We start from the raw sequence: 13,768 nt of genomic DNA, 5'->3' as shown, positions 1-13,768 counted from the left end.
CCTCAACAAGATTGTCGAAATCCCCCTGGGATCCGTCCCCGTTGATAGATCAGTTAGTCGGTCACCCTTATCCTTTTATATTATATAGTGTCTTGTATATAGTATAGAGATATAAAAGTGTAAAACAATACAATTTTAAAGAATATCTTCAATAAAAACAAAACCAGAAAATTGAAGTTCAATAATTAAACTTTTAATTTAATTTAATTTTCATTCTTCACATTCCAAAATGTATATTTTAAATAAATCAATGTTATATTGAATATACATTTTATAAATTATTAAAATATAATATATAAAAATAAACACAAATTAATTAGGTATTTAAATATACAGTATTTTGTACAACTATTACCTATAGATAAAAAAATAATATTAAAATTATGGGCATATTTTACTAATTGTTTCCCATGATATAAAAAGGTCCTTCGCATTTTGATACAATAAATGAGGGTCTGTCAAAGCTGAAAAATTAGATAAATTAATGTTAATTAGTTAATAAATAAAAATACAATATGTACTGCGTGATTTTTGAATGTAAAATATTAATTTTCTTGAAAACAATTAACATTCTTTTAAAAGTTATATTTTTACTTATTTTTCATTGTTATCATTTTTAAGTTTGTAACTTTTCTGAAATGTTTCATGTTTCAAAATAAAATAGTTTTTAGAGTATTTTGAATTAACTACATGTATTTTTTTGGGCAATTTTGTAGATTAATATTTTAAGGGGCACCCCAATTGCTACTTAGCACCATTCATCAAAACTTTAAACATTTATAAATTAACTAACTTGAAATTTGATTTTTAAGCATACAAAATGTAGTTTTAATGACTTAATATAATAATGATATAATTAGGAAAAACAATTATTAAATCAAATAAATACAGTGGTGTAAGCCAGGGAGGCCGGGTGTTTTTGTGTTGTAACAACTCCTCCCACTAGTTAAAAGTATTTATGTAAAAACATTTATTTACTAAGTGTCTTAGATATGAAAAAATATCCTGACGGTATGTTATTATGTTCTATTTCATATTTTATATTATTATTATGAAGATTGATTGAGTGTGTGAACCCCAAGTCATTTAAATTTAAAACTAAACCCCCTCCTACATACAAATCTTGGGTAAGCACTAAAGTAAATACAATTGTTTTATTTAATTTAAGTCAATATAGTCAAAGTTATTAGGTGCTAAATGTAAATTTATAAGTTTTTATAAAATTCAAAATTAGATTAGTAACGAGAAGTAACAAGTTTTTGTCGGTGACAGTCAATGACGTCAACCGAATTGATTCCGAATGGAACGACTTCTATGCCCCAGTGCAAGAGTTGTTTGTCCAATACTGATCTCATTAAAATAAAGATGTATAAATTTTTTTTTAAATTCAGTGTAAAACAATATTTTCTGTTTACCAAAACAATACAATTGAAGTTTAATTAATTTGACTGCCATACTATTTTTCCAAACTAATATAAAAATCTTACCGAATTCGGGTATTTTAGATTTATGTGGAATATCCAATAATGTACAATATGCACTTTTGGTCAACTCAGTTTTAGAGTCTTGATAATCTGAGGGGTCCCAACACACGTTAACTGAAATCCCTTCTATTACAACCAAAATAATAAAGCATAGTTAGTTTTATTTATTTCTTAATCTAAGATTTAATTATTTTTTTACCTCTTTCCCAATTTTGAATCATAGCATCACAGGTCATTTCAATTGATGAGGCAAACAATATTGGAATTAATTTTGGTCTATCACTCAACTTTTCTCGATGAAAAACACTTGTACTTGCCGCCTCAATAAATAATTTTAATTGCCAACAATAAAAGCTACTAGGCGGTTGAGGTAGATTACATAAAGTCTAAAAAAATTAATTATTACAATAATATTTAATTAATAAAACAACAGTCATATTACATACCTTCATTATCGGCATCCAAAGAGGTAATAAAAATACTTTATCATGTACTATAGAATCAAATAATATTTGAGCATACTGCCGAGTAACAGTTATTTGATGGGGATTGTTAACTTTATCCCCTGTCAAATCTAAAAAGTAACGAACCATTTGAACAATTTTTGGATCTGAAGAAAATCCGTATATAATTTCAGGCTGAAAAATATTTTTTAAATTAAATGTTGAGATTTATATGATCTAATTATTTATGTTTCAAATAATGTGAGCCAGGTTTCCTTGTACGTTTACCGGTATATAATATTATAAAACATAGGAAGATAATAGTAATAGAGCAATGAATAATGTAAATGTTTTGGACATAATAGTACGTCTGGAGAAAGGATTAAACCCCAATTACAAACTTTAGAATTCATAAAATTATAAATTAAGAATTATAACTTACGGAAATTGTCCAGGAATTTTTATCACTTAACATTAGATTTTGTGCTATTAGAGATTTGTAACCATTTGGATCTTCTGCATAAGATAAGTGTCCAGCCTTATGTTTGACATTTAAGCAACTGACATTGTTTAACATATTTCTGTGATAAATTAATTTTCATTATTAATATTTTTTAAACATATTCTACTTCAAACATTTTTGACTTTTTAATAAATCGTAAAAATAAATCACTTGACTTAGATAAATGTTTTTATAATAAAAATATTTTTATAAAAACCAGAACTACAAATGGGCTATTTTGAATTAAAAAAAAAAATTTAAACAAGATTTAAATTTAAAATTTTTATATTATATACGTATTGCACATGTTAAATATCTTTTACAACAAATGTAATTTCATTTGCTAGGTATTTTTGTTACACCCTGCATATGTATATAAATAATAAATATATTGTGATATTTGTTATTAAATAGTAAAACTTTAAATTATTTAAATAATGAAGAGGGTAATAATAAATATATTACAATTGGTATTAAAAGTAATTGAAAATATTGTTCAAACTTCTACGTAAATGTCTGTCGGTTAAAATAATAATAAAAAATTTAATTTTATAAGTATAAAAAAAATCTATTAATAATAGATTTTATATTTTTAAATTGGACAATAATTTAGAGTTTAGAAAAAATGATAGTAAAAATAATTATGCAAATCACAATCACAAGAGATACTGGTATATGTTAACATTTTCTTACACGAGATTATCCCAATTTCTGTCACGTTCAAACACTATTGACCAATATCTTCCATCATCAACATGTATTTCTTTCAATAATGATAATTGTGGTAGTAAACACGGAGCTCTGACAGTATAAAATTGGTTTTTGTAATATTTAGTATCAAGAAAAATAACTTTTAAATGAACATAACATAAATCTCCAGAATCAATATCTCTTGGTAATACTATTCTAGGTTCAGTAGCTAAAATATAAAGATGTCTAAAAGCTTGTAAATGATATCTGAAATGATATATAACATCAAATTTGATCAAATGCAAAATTTAATTTATAATTTTAATTCTTACCTATTGTCATTACTATGAGTAGGAAATTGTGGATAAAATGCTATAATAAGTGCAGCTATAGCTTCTGGGGTTGTAGAAAGAGTGTATCTTCCACCGCCTAAAAATAATAATCCTAGCGCCATATGTGTAGCCAAGTGAGATCCATAAGTAATAACACTATGTGGAGATACACTAACTCTTGATCTCAAATATCTACAAATTCGCAAAACCTCTAAATCACCTGTTCCTGCCATAACCTTAAATAAAACAAATAAATAAAGATTATTTTAACATGAGTTTTTATAATATGAGTGAAACAAAGGATTATTGTTTAATAACTAATACGATATGGTCTATGATAAACTATTATATTCAAAAATAATATAAAACAGAGTTGATTAGAAGTTTTTCAGGTTAGATCATATTATATATAGAATGTATATACAATATTTACAATATCTAAAATAAACCAACTCTTATTTTATAGTTTCAGGGAACACACAACTCATGTGCATGTGCATAAAAGCAAAGCCAATCGAGGAAAATTTGAAACTAAAAAAAATAATATTAAAATTCACTGGCATTGGCATGATACAATATGTGCAATGATGCACTGATCACTGAAATGAGATGGATGGTTTGGCAAACGAGCAATACACATGTACCTACATCCATAGTATATGATATAAGTTACAAATATAATTCAGAACATCTACTTAAATTTTAAATTTTAATATTGTTTTAATTTGATATTTATTATTTAAAATTAAATTTAAATTTATAATAACATCAATACACATATCTTGATAAAACTATAACAGTTTGCAACTGCCCAAAATCTAAGATTGAAAATACAGTAGAAACCGTTTATAATGACATTCAAGGGACTAAAGAAAATAGATTATAATAACCGGTTGTCATTATAACCAAAATGACTAAAATTAAATTGTAACTTCAATACATATCATTATTATTATTTATTTATGCAATGTATAATACAGAAAAAAAAGTAAAGATAAAAACATTTAATTATGTACATATTATTTAAATTAATTAATTCAATTATTATTTTAAAAAAAATCTGTTATTTCATTTTGAGATTCTTGTTTGATTTTGTCTCAAGATTTCCATATGTTAGAAATCGTATAGAGTGACCTACCCCAAATTCATTAGGTATGTGGGAATTTTTTCCACCTTTTTTCAAACAAAACATGACATTTGCTTTTTCTTCAATTGTGGATTGCTTTCGTTTGCACATTTTACAATTTCAAAATATTTAACACAAGAACACAAAACACATTTAATTTCACGACGATTACCCGTACCCTGATGATAAAATAAAATAAAATAAAACTGACGACAAAACAAAGATGAAATTGTCGATATTATCGGTTGTAATAGTACCCTTAATAAAGTAAAGTCATTATAGATAAAATATTTTTCAAATATAACCAAAAATAACCGTCATAACATCCATATAGTAATTTTATAGCCGTCATAAAAACCGATACAAATTAGTACATACAATATAGGAGTTTTGCAGGGACCTTTAATCTGAGGTCATTACACCCAATATGTCACTACAACCGGTATCATTATAAACGGTTTCTACTGTATATTCAAAATAACTCCATCTAGAACTATTATATATTTATAATATGTCATGAAAATAATTTTTGAATTAAATATAATTGTATCACTTCTGATTAAGGGATTTACTCGAAACAATGGTAAGACCAACATACAATTTTTGTTAGATTTTTAATGATAAGTAGAAATAACTTACCATAGATAATGATATAAGAGTAACATTTATACAAGTTTCAATTGTTGATTTTCCACAAAGTTCAGCAACTGATTTACTACATAATGATATAAACATTTGGCAGTAAGATAAAAGAGTATTGAAAGCTTCTTCATTAGCAGATCCAGCAAAACGTAAACCCATTGCCATACTACAGCCAGCTACAATATTGCAGTATGTTTGACTAAAAACAAATGCACAATTTAATATAATAATATATTGATTTATGGGATAATTTATTAATAATATACTTAATGGTTTCTAAATCAGGATTGGCCATTCCTGGTTTAGGTTTTACTAAGCAATAGCGTTGAATAGATTGTGGTACAAATTGTTCTATCCAATCTTTTGTGGGTAATATGTAATTCCACATTATTAAGCCTCTGGCTAACATTTTAAGTAATATAAATTCAGGGTTAATGAAATCTAGTAGATACGGGGAATCAGGTATGCTCATCCAATTTGCTACAGCTCTATAAATATATAATTTTACAGTATAAAAATGTATAATTACATAAACTTAAATAACTTACTGGTTTCCTGTTTTAAAATACATCATTCCTAAGGCTAAAGTAGCACCTCTTGAAGTTACATCTACATTTACCATTTCCCCTTCACGGATTTGATAACTGGGATTAATGTATTTATCCTTTTGTGCTCCTTAATAAAAATAAAAATTACTATTTATAAAAGTAATACATTATTTAAGATAATTTATGTCAGATGGATTGACACGGTGGTAGCAGAATTTATCAGTTAATGTAGCCCAAACAAGTCGCGGTGTGTGATTTGGCTGCGCTATATTTATTCCATTATACTGCGATAGTATTAGTGTGTATCATATTCAAGTATGGAGGACCCGGTTTTGCTTAATTGTGATGTGCCAATTTATTTGACACCAATTATAAAAAATGTATCATATGATATTAAATTAATAATGTAATAAGTAGGGCTCGGATTTTGTAGCAAAATAAATCCTTAAAAAAGAATTTTAAGTAGCCAAAAAAAGCATTTATTAATTTAATTCTAAAAAAGCAAATTTTAATTACACATACAATTAAATATTAAAAAAGGAATTTACAACCATATATTTAGTCAAGTTACTTTCATTAAAACTCATATTAAACATATAAAACGTTATATTTTTTATCCGTATTTATTTTGACTTCACACAATTTACAATATATAAACTTTCCGTCAGTCATAAGCACATTTTCACCGAATTATCTTACGATTTTTTTTAATTTTAAATTTTAATTTTTAACTTTTGGCTTTTTGACGATGAGAGAAATTATTTAGAACATTATACGTTTATACCTCACTGATTGTTGATTGATATTTACCGGCCAACTAAAGTATTAGAACGTGCTATAAAAATACGTAGATATAATTCAGATAATTTTCCCTTTCCTTGAGTCGTAATTAATACAACTATAGATAATTGTAAATAAAACTATTTCGGCACAATAACGACAGTTATTTTTATCTGTCATATATTCATTACTGGTTTTTTCACTGGTTTTATAATTTCTGGTAATAATAATATAGTCCAAGACGTATAATATACATAGAGATAAGCTAAGTTTTCAAGAAAAATATGTAAAAATCAAGAAAAAATAACCAAATAAGGGGAAAAGCAGATTTTGTGGAAAAAAGCAAAAAAAAGTTTAGTTCATTCAAATCAGAACGATTCAAAACGTATTTATATATAAGAATTATCTTTCTCATATAAATCACAATTCCCTCAAAAGAAGCATTTGATACAAAATCCGAGCCCTAGTAATAAGTAATAACTAATTGAAATATAGAATTTGATTACTAAATAGATTTTAAAGTTACTAAATGTTAAGTACGCGCATTATCTATAGGATAAATGAATGTTTAAGTCTTTAAATCATAATTAAACAATTAATTTTAAATATTTAAATTCTTTATTTACCTGTGAGAGGTTTTTTATGTCCTCCAACCATATAGTAATGCAATGTATCAGCAATTGATAAATCACTAAGGCCAACAACATCTGAACCTTTACCTAATACAACTAAACCAAGACCAAGACTTGCTGCTAATGAATACGATTCCCTATCAATACTATTATCCATTTCTGGACCAGGTGGTCGGCCTATCTCAGATAACAGTGCTTCTGCTATATGTCTGTGGGCAGTTTTTTGGTAAAGAAGACCAATACTTAATAATGCTGCTATTTGCAAGTTTTGACTCATATCTAATTCAATGGTAGTTGGAGGTAATAAAGATTCAATGAAGATACACAACATTCGTGTAATTTCTGTATCCATAGTACCTAATAAATAATAAATAATTAATAAATAGTATAATAAGTATGATATTAAAGAAAAATACCTCGTTTAGCTGCTGCTAATCCAATAAGTATGGCAATACTGATCATTTCATGAGATCTACATAGATATTCATAAGTATTCATTGTAGCTAAGTTAGTAATATGCATGTTTAAGCCCAATGCCATAAGAAATCCAGCATGTTCTGGTAGCGCTTCTGGAGTACTCTGCATAAATACATACAAATTATATATATACAACAAAAATAGTATTAAATAGTAATAATATGATGGTTCATTACTCTTGGTTTATTATATAAAATCCACGTAGAATCAATATTATCAGCTGAAGGCATTATTCGTAATCCAGCAGCTACTCCATTATGGAATAATGGCCAAAGATTCATATTAGGAACAATATCTATGTGGGTAAGTTCTACTGCAGCACCACGTGGCGTTTTACCAGATAAACAAAGTTTTGGTAATGGAAGTGGTTCAGTTATAACAGGTTGTATTGATCTCATAGTGAACATTCCTCTAATTATATAATAATAAAATAAAATTACTACCTTTATGTTTTAAGAAATTTTCATTTGTTAATTGTATTCATGTCATTTTATAACCATTAAGTAATTTCAATATTTAAATAGAATTTAGTTAATTTTTTTTATGCGAATGATTCATATTATTAATAGAGTGACCAATAAAAGCATTTTTCATTGTAAGTTTTACCTGCCAACTGGTAGAGCCATTGTTCTTGAGCAAATTGAGTACAAATATTTTTCTTGTTCCTCAACAAAGTCATGATCACTAGCTTCTGGTGGTTGCTTAATACCAATGGTCACTGGGTGACAAGATTGTAAAAAATTTCTCACATCCGTTATACGGTGATCTTTATTCCATAATAATTTCATAACCTATATAACAAATAACAATGTTATAATGTTTGATCACTATTTCAATAAAAAGTGATTTTATATTTTGTTGAAATAAAATTAATTGAAATACTAATAAAAAATTTGTACCTCATCATCCAGATTTCCCATGCCATCCTTTATAATACCAGTGTCTGTTTCACTCATATCATTCCAATTGTTAGATTTATCCATATTTTTAGAGTTATTTTTTTTATTGTTATTTTTATAAAACGTATTTAATGTCTGTGATGCCAAATCTTCTCGCATAATTAATTCATATGTAGATTTTGGCCAATTTGTAGGTGGACTTTCTCTGCATTTATCAATAACATCGCATAACAATATTGCAACTCCAGGTGGGTAAGTTAATAGAGTCTGCTGTGTAATTCCTACAAACATATTGAATAAAATTTAAATTTATGATAGCCTAATTATAAAATTATTATTAATAAATACTTTTTTTGTGATTTTACCTATTTTAGACATAAAAAGTGTAGCGTGCTGATATTTTGATACTTTATTTTTCAAATTTACATTCTCTAAAGATATGCTTTCATTTTTATTTAATTTTACTCCAGCAGGATTTATTATTTTAACTAATTTATTCATGTGAGACTTCTTTTTTAAACATAATAAACCATAGATCTGTGGAAATTAACATAAATATTTAAAAGTTGAATACAGTTAACTCTAATTAATATTCTTTGATCAATCAAATGTTAATACATCAAATTATATAAATTGCAGTTAATTGTAAAAATTAATGTTTCAAGTTTAACAATTTAAACACCACATTAATTTGTAAATTAAATTTACATAGGAATCTATAACTTAAGAGTAAGTCCTGCCTGAGTGGATGAATGTGTTTGCCTTTTTAACAAAATAAGCAGAACATAGCAAGTTTGCATTCAGCACCCTTAACCAATTTTGTGTGGTAAGCTTTAATATTAGAATGAATTAATTTATAATCAATCTTAAAGGTAAGAATGTTATCTGTATTAGAAAATTTACATTTTACTATATTTCAATTATTAAGGAAGTTATGAGTATGTACAATATTACAATTTAAAAATAATAATAAATTGTTTAAAATTAAAATATCATAAAACACTGACATATAAACTCAGATGTTCTTAACTTTAAGTTTAATAATAATATGTAGATTAATTCTAATATTAAAAATGACAACATAAAATTGGTTTTGTTAAATACAAATTTGATATATTTTACATCGGTAAGAAGGAGACAACACCCTGTATGTGACATCTTCTTATGTAAAATACATCAGTATGCATTCAATAATAAGCATATCTTATCGAAATAAATAATATGATTTACCTGAATTATATTCTTGGTCCTTCTATTGACATTTTCTATACAAGGATAAGGATTAGCTTCATAATATTTCATTAGCAAGAAACATAATCTGAATATGTTAGGTGGACTTGGTTCAAAATATGATGGAATTATAAGGGTTTCCCGATTTTCTTCACTTATTTGACTCAACTAAAATTTAAATATATAAAATGCCAAAATCAAAATGTATGCGTATTTTAGTATTATAAGTAATTACTAATTACTATTAACTTACTCCTAATGATAAATAATTTCTGTTATAAAAATTTGGATAATCTTTCCAATAATGATAAACATATTCATCTAATCTCAAATCAGTTGCTAATTGATATAACAATTGTACAATCATTGGCAGTAAATTAGTTTTCATTGTATTAAGCTTTAAGTCCTTGAAAAAAAAAAAAATAATTAATTTAAAATTAATCTAATTAATTTAATTATACATACTTCATAAACTAAATGTAAAGAAAATAAAACATCATAGATGTATGGAAATAGTATTGAATTTGTATCAATATTATTTTTTAAGTTTGAATGTTGATGAAAGTTTGGATTATAATTATTTAGTTTATTTTTCAATCCAAGAGAGGCTGCTATATTATTGCCCCGGAAACTGTTAAATGATGATTTTAACATAAATGTCCAGTCTTCATCACCGCCTATATCCAAAACCCTCTGTTTTTTTGATTTTGCTGGTGTATCATTATATGTATTCAAAGAATCTTGTGTTAATGGCAATGATTCTAAGTTATATCCTATGAGTCTAAGTAACATCTGGATAAATAATTTCCATTCCTCTTCACCCGATATATTTTGAGTGCCTGGTGCATTTCTAACTGTATACCATTTTATCATTAGCTCCATGACAGTTGATTTTTTAAGAACATTTTTTAATGTGTTTAAACATTTAGTAACTAAAAATAATATAAAAAAAAATGTATAAATGTATAATTTGTTTAATTATACTAGTAACTACTAACCTAATGGGGATGAACTAACAACTGGAAAATCAACTCTAATCATACTTCCATCTTCATGAACCTATATGTACACAGAACACTTCATAAATTGACTGTTATGAATTGTTGAATAAAAAAAAAACTTACTAATGTAACCCGAGAAGCTATAGGATCTCTTAAATGCTTTAATTCTACTTTAGATGTATAACAATTTAATGAAGATTCAGAATATGGGGTTTCAAAATGTCTTACAAGTTGCGAGTCATAATCAGAAGATGATACAATGCTGTTAACATTTTCATTTATTTGAATATCTTCATTTCTTGTAGATGATAATAAACTTTTACGACTACGTAAAAAATATTTAATTAATATTATACTAGATTAAAAGCATTAAAATTAAATTTGAAATATTCTATTACTTTATTAATGGAGTTCCGATAGTTGACCTGTTTGTTGCCGTAAAATAAGATGTATTCTCATCAAATACTGAAGACATACTCCCCAATTGGATAGAACCAATAATTAATATTCCAGAATATAATGAAATGTTGTTTTGACAGTCCATTATCACAGTTAATTTTTTTGACTAAAATATAAATGTGTACATATGCATATATTATTATAATCAATTATATTTAAGAATTATAATGTAATAAAATAGGTAAGTTATCAAAATAATATATATAGATATTACTTATTGTTGATACTAATGTTTATTATTCAAATTATTTTAAAAAGGCACACATAATATATATTATTATATTTCATTGTAATAGAACTCTCCACGCCCGTGCGCAGGATTTCTGAATGGTGGGGAGAGGGGGTTGGCGTCAAAAAAATATAATGTATACTATAGATTTATCAAAGATTAAATAGTATTATACAGGTATTTATATTAATTTAGTAATTATATGAAAACTGTTTATATCAATATTATAAAATACCAAAATCATTGCTGTAATAAATTTACCCGACGAGGGGTGGAAAATAATTAATTTAATGCCAATGGTGTTTGTATAACTAACGTCTCACTGCGAGGTCACAACCATTGTTTATGGTTTAAAAACAACTTTTAATATATTCATTATCGTGTAGCGTGTAAGTACAACTCGTATTCTACACGCCACGGTAAAGTAAAATATTATTGCGTATGTTCTAATGTTTTAAACATAAATTCTATCGTTATGTGTCGATAACGATAATAACAAAAGTCGATAGACTGCAAAGTTGGCAATAACACTAATTATAGAGGTATATCATTATGTTATGCATTATTATAAAGGTAGGTACAAATGAAATTATAAGATTTTTAATATTATTGATCAAAAGTGAAAACACAATTTATATTTTTATGGAAATGGTTGGGGGGGGGGGGGGTGAATTGATATATATATTATTGTATAAATAAATCATTAGTAGAAAAGTTATACATTTTAGATACACATTGTTACCTACATTTTAACCAAAAAAAGTTAAATATTTAATTAACTTTTTTTTAAAAATAATTCCTATTAACGATTCAGTTTATTGATGGTGTGTAAACCTCCAATCGTCAACTATCTCAAGATAATTGAATTTGTTTAGTAATTTTTATGAATATATTAAATTAATTATATTATAATTTATAACACTATTTAATAGAACATTCATGTTAACTTTTGGTTTATGTTTGGTATAGTTAATAATTACTGGTAAATATGCTGCATCTTTTGCTAAAAGAACTGTGACATTTCCCAAAGTAAAATCACTTATATTTGTTTCCAATTCAACACATATTAAGTGGGTCTTTTTAGGTAAAAGATAACATAAATGACGGTCTCCAACAAAATTTGAAGCAATAAATACTTTTGTTGAAGCACATAAATCTTGATTCCTAAACACAAATACAAAATTATAATCAACAATATTGTGGAGCATGAACGATTTGAAGTACCTAGTCAAAGTTGCTTGATTTTATAAAAATTATAAATGAGAAAAGCAAATTAAATAGTAGAACCTTAAATTTGGTTAAATAAATTTAAAAATGTATACCCTTTAGTATTTTGATTTTCTGTCCACATATATTCTAAACAAATATCAGGACTAACAGGTTTAGAGTTATTATCTCCATACATGCTTCCATGACCAAGCCTAGCATTAACGATACAAGACATTGACGTTGGGGTGTTGTATGTTTGATTAGTAATAGTAGCATTTGGACGCCTTTTTGAAGTATTTGATGGACTATTCCAAACGGAGGAGTTGTAATGACTGAAAATGACAATTTTTATTTTTAAATATACAAACTATTTATACATGCGTTAATTAAAACTTTAATATTATTAAACCTGATTCCAGTCATAGGACTTAGAGTATTGAATGGTGACATTATATTAGGGGTACTCCTTCTATTGTTGAAAGGGAATGGGCTAGAATTCACTGGATGATTTAACGAAAGTCTAAAAAAAAAAAACATTTTTTTAACCCGCATTTTTTTTAAAAGAATGTCAGTGCACTATTTGATTTCTTACTCATTCACAATATTGCAAATTTGGTCTCAGCAGAACCAATCTTGTGTTGTTAACTTTGATATTAGTGTGAGTTGATCAAGAAAAAGTAATTAGATCTCTCCTCGCAAGACAAAGCATGAGCATTGGCAAACACAGATACAGTGGCAGTAACAATGCAAACAAAGCTAACAATGCAAGATTGATTTTGCTGAATAAAAATGTTATGTTGCGTCCGGACTACACAGAGAAAGAAAAATAACGCGGCAACATAGTCTTAAATGTAAACAATCATTATTTCCAAAATATATTTTTATATTTTATACAATTTGAGACAATAAGAAACATTTAAAAAAAAGGTACTTATCGGTTATCACGACTACCTATGGAGACGTAATGAATGGTGGTTATTATTAGCATTACTGTGGGGATTTCTTTTAGATAAGTAATATGACATTTTACTTGCTACCCTACCCCTACCTAATACTTACCCTGTAACCTACTTAAGGTGGTGTTG

General features: G+C 26.3%; 1 protein-coding gene across 1 annotated transcript in view; it reads right to left on the bottom strand.

Annotated features, from left to right (window-relative positions):
- Positions 1–289: 289 nt before the first annotated feature.
- The window catches only part of LOC100167778 (anaphase-promoting complex subunit 1), a 19,852-nt gene continuing 6,373 nt past the window's right edge, over positions 290–13,768 (bottom strand). The window contains exons 9-33 of the mRNA XM_016807322.2: positions 13,093–13,203; positions 12,797–13,015; positions 12,455–12,638; positions 11,185–11,351; positions 10,910–11,111; positions 10,784–10,844; positions 10,251–10,717; positions 10,039–10,191; positions 9,786–9,953; positions 8,921–9,092; positions 8,556–8,836; positions 8,263–8,447; positions 7,833–8,067; positions 7,596–7,758; positions 7,174–7,536; positions 5,768–5,894; positions 5,486–5,707; positions 5,217–5,418; positions 3,452–3,687; positions 3,123–3,386; positions 2,370–2,508; positions 1,931–2,122; positions 1,684–1,870; positions 1,488–1,610; positions 290–464 (exon numbers count right to left, since the gene is read on the bottom strand). Coding sequence (XP_016662811.1) covers positions 382–464; positions 1,488–1,610; positions 1,684–1,870; positions 1,931–2,122; positions 2,370–2,508; positions 3,123–3,386; positions 3,452–3,687; positions 5,217–5,418; positions 5,486–5,707; positions 5,768–5,894; positions 7,174–7,536; positions 7,596–7,758; positions 7,833–8,067; positions 8,263–8,447; positions 8,556–8,836; positions 8,921–9,092; positions 9,786–9,953; positions 10,039–10,191; positions 10,251–10,717; positions 10,784–10,844; positions 10,910–11,111; positions 11,185–11,351; positions 12,455–12,638; positions 12,797–13,015; positions 13,093–13,203 — 4,906 coding nt within the window. The 3' untranslated portion in view covers positions 290–381. The remainder of the gene's footprint in view (positions 465–1,487; positions 1,611–1,683; positions 1,871–1,930; positions 2,123–2,369; positions 2,509–3,122; positions 3,387–3,451; positions 3,688–5,216; positions 5,419–5,485; positions 5,708–5,767; positions 5,895–7,173; positions 7,537–7,595; positions 7,759–7,832; positions 8,068–8,262; positions 8,448–8,555; positions 8,837–8,920; positions 9,093–9,785; positions 9,954–10,038; positions 10,192–10,250; positions 10,718–10,783; positions 10,845–10,909; positions 11,112–11,184; positions 11,352–12,454; positions 12,639–12,796; positions 13,016–13,092; positions 13,204–13,768) is intronic.

This window comes from Acyrthosiphon pisum, chromosome A1 (assembly GCF_005508785.2).
Source record: "Acyrthosiphon pisum isolate AL4f chromosome A1, pea_aphid_22Mar2018_4r6ur, whole genome shotgun sequence".
Lineage (NCBI taxonomy): Eukaryota > Metazoa > Arthropoda > Insecta > Hemiptera > Aphididae > Acyrthosiphon > Acyrthosiphon pisum.
Note: the sequence above shows the minus strand (reverse complement) of the source record. Positions and strands in the feature narration are given on the sequence as shown.